This window comes from Chaetura pelagica, unplaced genomic scaffold, assembly GCF_000747805.2.
Source record: "Chaetura pelagica isolate M959 unplaced genomic scaffold, ChaPel_1.0 scaffold215, whole genome shotgun sequence".
NCBI classification, from domain to species: Eukaryota; Metazoa; Chordata; class Aves; order Apodiformes; family Apodidae; genus Chaetura; species Chaetura pelagica.
The window spans coordinates 865678-872909 of NW_009953206.1; the positions used below are offsets into that span (position 1 = coordinate 865678).

At 49.9% G+C, this 7232-nt stretch overlaps 1 protein-coding gene across 1 annotated transcript in view; it reads right to left on the reverse strand.

Moving 5' to 3' along the window:
• Positions 1–4440: 4440 nt before the first annotated feature.
• Positions 4441–7232, reverse strand: part of CNTN2 (contactin 2 (axonal)) — a gene marked incomplete at its 5' end in the record, with an annotated part of 4532 nt that continues 1740 nt past the window's right edge. Inside the window, 6 exons of the mRNA XM_009997534.1 lie at positions 4441–4550; positions 5064–5232; positions 5320–5432; positions 5752–5938; positions 6310–6425; positions 6833–7067. Coding sequence (XP_009995836.1) covers positions 4441–4550; positions 5064–5232; positions 5320–5432; positions 5752–5938; positions 6310–6425; positions 6833–7067 — 930 coding nt within the window. The remainder of the gene's footprint in view (positions 4551–5063; positions 5233–5319; positions 5433–5751; positions 5939–6309; positions 6426–6832; positions 7068–7232) is intronic.

The following is a 7232-nucleotide window of genomic DNA, read 5'->3' on the forward strand; positions in this document are numbered from 1 at the left end:
AGTACCCTGGACTCCAGGAATTGTCTAAAGTCTCTGAAGATCTTTATTTATGAGCTGTGTGCTACTGTAGCCAATCAATAACCACCGTGGCAGTGAGCAGGGTTTGCTTACAATGTTTCCCATTTGGTTTTCTTACATAAAAATAACGTAGAACAAAGTGACTGAGAAGAAAACTGCCCTGTTGGGGTGAGTGAAGCTGGACTGAAACACAGCAGAGGGCTTCTGTGGAGGGCTGATCTTTGCAGGGTTAGAGCAGATGGGATTTAGACACCCCCAGGCAGTAGCTGAATGGGATGCCTGTGTTATCCAGCTGATGCCTTGGGCAAAGATGCAAGTGTCTCCCATTCAGGGCACAACCTCTCATCTTCCCTGCTGCGAATGTGAGCAGCTCATAGATCTGATTCAAACCCATGAGGTCTGATTCGAACCCACAGAGCTGAGGGCTGGATGTAGCCCAGCAGCATAAAACCAGAAGCACAATCCTCAGTCTGCAGGTTCAGTCGTACCAGGAGGATCGTTTTCAGTGAAATGTGGAGAAATCAGCTCTGTAAAGCTCCTCTCATTTGGGAGGCTCAAAACATTCCACCCTGGCTGTGCACTCCTCACAGCACCCGTGTCAGGCTGGTTTTACTGCTGACAAGGTGGACCCTGTGAAATTAGATTACTTTCCTTGTTGAGCCATTACAGTGCTGAGAACAAAACCCAGGGCACTTAGCTCATCCCTGGGAGTTAATCTCTAAAGCAAATGCTCAGAGCAGTGAAACGCAGGGGAGTCTTAATGAGACAAGAAATTGATTTGCAACTTAATGCAGTCCTGGAAAGCCAGTCAGCTCTGTTAAGATGTTGAAATCCAAGTCAACCCGGTCTAGTGGGAGGTGTCCCTGCTCACAGCAGGGAGTTGGAACCTGGTGATCTTTAAGGTCCCTTCCAACCTTCACTGTTCTATGATTCTGTGATTCTAAGTTTCCTCTCCCAGCTCTGAACACCTTTTAACCCCTGTGTTGTAGTTTCGGAAGCTCTAACTGGCTTTGCAGAAGGTTTCTTCCACATCTTTTTCTCCCGTTGGTGGCTCTGGCTTGGCTGCATATAATAATACAGGGTTCTTGGTGCCCAGCTGGGTGTTTGAGCCCACCCTGGTTCCCTGCAGGGGCTGCACTCCCACCTGTGACTCCAGTGGGCAACCACGGGTACTTCCAAACTGCAAAGAACTTGCAAATATACCCAGTGACCTGCTAGTGCTTCACTGTTCAGGAAGGGAAACTGAGGCAGTGAGTGGTGAAATAAATGCTTGGAGCCATAGATGGGGTCAGTGTCAGAGCTGGGATTAGAACAAATGGTTGTAAGGTTGTTGTGGTTGTCACCAGGTCACACCTCTTGACTTCTTTGTTTAATCCTTAAAACACTGCAAAAGCTCAGCAGTGTTTTGATTTAAAATGCAGACTGATGAAACTCTGTGCAGCCATGATTTACATTTTCAAAAAAGAGGTGTAGCTTGGTTTCAGACTGAAGATATTTGACTTGGGAGGGGATCTACTTGTCACCTGAAGGCATTAGAAAATACTGTCCCATCAGTTTTGCAAACCAGAGAATATTCAGCCCACTTGAAATCCAACTCGTGTCATTTTATCTTATATGAAATGTGCCCATGATCTAGTTTAAGAGAGAAATGTATGGAAAATGTATTAACCCTTCTGGGGCAACATTGCAGGTGCCTGTTTGAAACCCAGTGTCCCTGCAGCATTTAGATGCTGTTTAACCAAGCAGTGGAGAGTCTTCCTTTCCAACCCTGTGAAGCTGCTACACCAGAGAGCCACAGGTTGCCAGACACGTTTGGAAGCTTCTGTTGAGATCAAGTTGCTGCCAGATGTTGCATCTCCTGTGTGGTCAGACCTAGGCTGGTGCTGCCCCTCAGCCCTGGGGTTTCACAGCAGTTCCTCACTTCACTTTGCTCTCTTCTCAGAGTTCACCCAACGTGGGGTCCATCAAAGCACATTCTCTGCCCCAGGGGTGTCTGGTGTGCACCTCTGGCTGGGAATCACCTGGGCTGCCTCCAGCATCTGCATCTCTGCTCAGTGAAGGCTCTAAGCACAGTGTCTGACCTTGCAGCTTCTGTTTGGTCTCCTGATCCAGGCTGATCCTCCTGCAGGGCTGCAGTGGGCATCACCCACAGTGCTCTGAAGCTCCACAGGTCCAGTTATGTTATGCCTCCTAAATATTGTCCTTTTGGCCACCTCCAGTCCTGTCTATCAATCAGGTAACTGGTGCCCAAGCCCTAATTAGTTTGCTTTTGAGCTAACACTGAATTCCTAACTTCCCTTTCATCCCATCTTTGGTGGGAGGAAGGTTGAAGGCCCAACAAGACAGAGGTGATAACAAAAATACTGAATGAATAACATAACAAAACAAAGCTTCCAAACAGCAATAAAAATATCTTAAAATCTTCAAGAACATAAATAATACAAAAATATAATTTGCATTTAGCCATTGCCCTGAAGGAAATGTTTCAACTTGCTGGTGGGACTGAAGGGATAATCCATGGGGAGCTGCAGAGGGACAGGGAAGAGGCTCAGGATGGGCTCCAGGGATGATGGTTCCTGCTTTTGCTGCCAGGGGCAGTGGGAGCTCTTGGCTTCCTTGTCCCACTTTATCCCAGGCATTAGAAAGGGAACAGTGAGGTACCCCTTCTTTTGGCTGCAGCTGTGCTCTAAATATTTTGACTCTTTCAATAAGTTTCTTTTTCTTTGCCTGTTTCTTAAAACATTTCTCTTGTTTGCTGAACACACAGGAGCCCTTCTTCCTGAGCCCCCAGTCTTGCTGTTTGCATCCCAGGGTGTGAACCTCCTGCTGCATTTACCTTCTTGCTTCCAGGGCAGGCCAGATGCTGATCAAATTGTGATGGGATATTCTGGATATATACAACAGGTATAAGTGCAGGAGGGCAGGGATTGGTGCTTGCAGTCTCTCCAGTGCTCACTAAGGCCTTGGATGTGGCAGTTTTGAACTGATGAGCAAAAGCAAGGAATTGGCATCTAGTGCAGAAGCTGCACATCAGTGCCTGTTGTCCAGTCCTGCAAGTGCAGCCCCTTGGCAGGCAGTGGAGGAGCTGAGGCTGCTCAGACCACCAGGATTGTCCACTGGGGTGGAGGAAGGTACAGGCAGGTAAAGGTTCCTAAAAGCTTGGGATTTAACCAGCAAGGAACATAAACCAGCTTCTCCTTAACTTGGGTAATTGCTTTACTGGGAGACAGAGAGGCTGGAATTTGCAGTGGCTGTTCTCAACCATTTTTTCATGGTGCACCTCAACATCCCTGGACTTCTTGGGGGTATCAGCCCTCCCATGGGCATCAGCTGGATGATCCTTAGACCTGAACACCAGACTGACTTACTGGTTGGGTCTCAGCCTTGCAGTGCCAAGCTGGGACTGGTATTCTGGCTGGACAGAACTGTTTGTGTAGGGTGATGGATCTGAGTGAGTCCAGATTTTCCTTGTTGCCCCAGTGGTGGCTTCTGTGGGTCTCCAGTTCTTGGTTAAATGATGAACTACTCCTTTTTCTTCCTCCTGTAAGACCCCCTCTCTGTTGAAACTGGGTATGTTGACATCTCTGTTATTGGGCAGAACTGCCTCTCCAAATTAGTGGATGCTGGAAAAGTATCACCTGTTTGCTTACCCCTTCTCCTCCCCAAGCACAAAGGAAAGAAGCAAAAGTTATAACAAAAACACCCCAAACCAGGTGGGATATGGGTAACATTGAACATTGCACCTCACAGTTGGTACAAACAATAGGCTGGGGTTGCAAGTTAACACCAGGGTCATAAAAAAGCTTCTCACAATCTAAACTCTTGTGTTCACTTGTCTTCAGGATGGGGCAGAGATCAATCTCTCTTCTGGCTTTATCTCCTTGGGCTGGTTGCTGCAGAATTTGGCTCATATTAGGGGGGCAAAACCCCCCAGTCCTGTCCCATCATTGGCTGGATGTGGCTGTGACTGGGATTGGCAGGGAACGTGCTGCTCACTGTGAAATCCTCAGTCCCCATCCCTCTCCTTACACCCCAAAAATTCACTGTACATATTAAAAAAAAAAAAAAGAGTCAAGTTTAGCAGTCTGGTTATTTTAGTACATGGCTTTGTAAGGCAGAAAACCTACAGGATACAGTGTGGGGGCAGTTGGGTGTCAGAATTCACGTGGAATTCTTCTTTGTTTTACTTGTTTCTTTTAAAAAACTTGTAATTGGTTAAAGACCCATGTCTTGTATGAAAGCTTGAATTCTTCCCAAACAAACAAACAGAAAAGAAAAGCTGTTTCTTCCTCCCTTAAAACAATGTTGTCAAATCCTTTCTCTGTAGGGCTGCTGTGGAGCAAACTTGAAGTTGCAGCAGCCAAGTTCCTCACTGGCGTGGGAGGAAGCATGTCCAGGAGTCCTCTGCTGTGCTGGCTGTTGTCAGAGCTCCAGGTAGCTGATCAGGGCTACCATGACCAGAGAGTTAGTTGTGATGATGACAGCATGTGGCACTGGCCTCGTCACAGAGTCTTCCACCATCATACTGGTCCCTGAAAGAAAGGGAACAGGGCAGAAGTGAGGAGTTTGTGGCACAGCCCCAGCCTGACGTCTTGTGGAAGGAGTCGGGAGGGCTGGGGAGGTGTTAACTGTGGGGCTCTGTGTGCTCTAATTGCTTTTTTTCTCTGATGAGCCTCCCAGGATTTGAAGCAAGACTTTAGAGGTGGGCCCAGGCCACTTAGACCCTGAATCAACGGAACTTGCTGGAGTTGGTGTTGGGGCTCCAGGATTTCACTCTTAGTGAATGCAGGTCAGGCTTGTGTGAGGCCTCAAGCTGCAAATGCCATGAAGCTGGGTACAGAGCAGGCTGAAACGTTGCTCAGATCTGGGGAAGGGCTGGCTGGGAGGGGAGGAGGCCTGGCTAAGTCCTTTACTTATCAAAGAACAGTGGTAACAAAGGACAGGCAGATAGCCCTGCAAATAACCTCCTCCCTCTGAGCTCCTTTTGCAGAGCTCTGTGGAACACCTGTAGAGGAGCAGCCATGCAGGCAGAGGCAGGGACCTACCACTGTTTCGGAGGATGTGAACCTCTGCTGGGACCCCATCCCCCCCAGGGCCTGTCACCCTGATCTGTACCAAGGCATGAGTGAAGTCTTCAGGGATGGGGATGTCGATTCGGCTCTTGCTGGCCAGGTAGAGTGTGGGAGCAGAGTGGGAATCCTGCCTGTACAGCATCTGTTGGAAGAGGCAAGGTCGAGTTTAGGTTCACTCTGGTTTGGTTTGGGTCAGTTATAAGAGAGGCCAGCTACGTGCTGCCCATACCTTGTACCCTGTCACTGCAGACTCATCTGCCTTTGCCACCACTGGGTCCCACTTGATGCTGACTGTGGACCCCGAAAAGGTCCAGGAGATGTTGCCAGGTGGCCTCTTTGGTGCTGAGAGATACAAAACAAGACAGAGATGCAGTAAATCAGGGGCTGATGAGAAGGTTGTGCTGGTCACAACCATCTCCTGAGACTCTGTGACAAGCTGATGGGGCTGGTGGCTCCACTGTGGTTGGTTTGAAGGGAAGGTCTCTGAGCACAGACCTCAGATCAGCAACGCACAGACCACAAGACTGATCTGAGGCAATTCAGGGCACTGCTTTAGGGACTGCTAAAAATGGTGTTAGAGCACCAAGATAAAAAAGTTCATTGGTCAGCTGGTCCCTGGGGATGCAGGGTGCAAAGTGTGGGGGGGTCAGGGCTCACTCACGTGGCTTCGTTGTCGTGATGTTGGTGGAGTGGCTGGGGGGGCCAGTCCCAGCCCGGTTATAAGCCCTGACTGACACGTGGTACTTCGTGTTGGGGTTGAGGCCTGTGACATGAGCTGATGTGACCAGCCCTGCTGTCCTCACCCTGTCAGCTGCCTCCTCTTTGTCACCATCCTTCCAGTACCGGATCTGAATAGGAAAGGGTATGATGGGTTTAGTAAAGGTAGAGGCAAATACCAGACAGTGCATCCACAGCCAGCACTGGAGACCCTTGGGTAGTAGTTTCTGTGCATTTTGCTCAGTGTGTGCCCAGGAACAAGGTTACAGCCTATGTGGAAAGGCAAGCAGAAAAATAAGGGTGTTTCCTTCTCTCTAATCTGTCCCGTGAGCAGTGGTGTTCTCTTGAGAGCAGTAGTGTTGGCCCTATCAGAGCTCTCTGTTAATTAACCTCCATCTTTGGAAACCAAATGCTGTTTCCTTTCACCTCACTTAGCCTGGGGGAGTTTTCCTTGCTGGGCTTTCCAATCTCAGTGTCTCTCATTCCCATTGCAGGCTCGTACCTCATACCCCAAAAGCACTCCAGTCATGTCTCCCTGCTCAACAGGCTCCCAGGACACATCCATTTCTGAGGACAGAACAGCCTTGGCCAGGACTCTGAAAGGAGCCACTTTGGGTTCTGAAAAAGACAACAAAAGGGAATCAAATGGTTTTCCATGCTCTGGGCAGCATGGGCACCCTGCTGAAATGAAGGGCTCTCCTGCAGCCAGTCAGCTGGTGCTGTGTGCACGGGGCAAAGCAAGGGGAAGGGATCTGGGGACTTAGCAGGACAAGAAGGGAGGATCTGGGTCTGCTCTGAAGCTCTGGTGTAGGGTCATGGCTGGGCTTAGGGAAACATCTCTCTGGGTATTTGAAGTAGAAGATCAATGTTACTCTGAAATCACTGTCAGCTGTTCTTTCAGTCAAGGAAACCTGTCCTGTCATTGAGCTCCCAGACAGACACAGCTCTGCAGGGAGGCGGTTGAGGACACATTGGTCGGTTGGACAAAGCAGGGTGAATTCAGGGTCACCACAGCCCTCCTCTACCTTCCTCTGCAGAGTACACGATGGCAGTCAGGCTCTCGGGTCCCTCTCCTTTCCTGTTGTAAGCTCTGATCTTCACCTCGAAGGGGGTGTAGGGCCCAATGCTCTCGTTGTGGTAGACGTAGTGCAGCGACTCGGCGCGGGGCACCCGCGCTGCCAGCCAGCCCTCCGTGCCCTTCTTGCGGAAGGACAAGATGTAGCCAAAGCCATCCCCGTTCTGGTAGTCCCGCAGCATGGGCTGGAAGGGGGGCAGAAGGAGAGAGAGGAGCCTTGCTCAGCAAGACTCTGGCCCAAGCGCAGCGTTTGGCTCAATCACCCACCGAAACGGTCGCTGGTTTCCCAAGGGAAATGGCACGAGCTGCTCCCCCTGGCCCTGGCCCAGCACCCACGGCTGGGGCTGTGC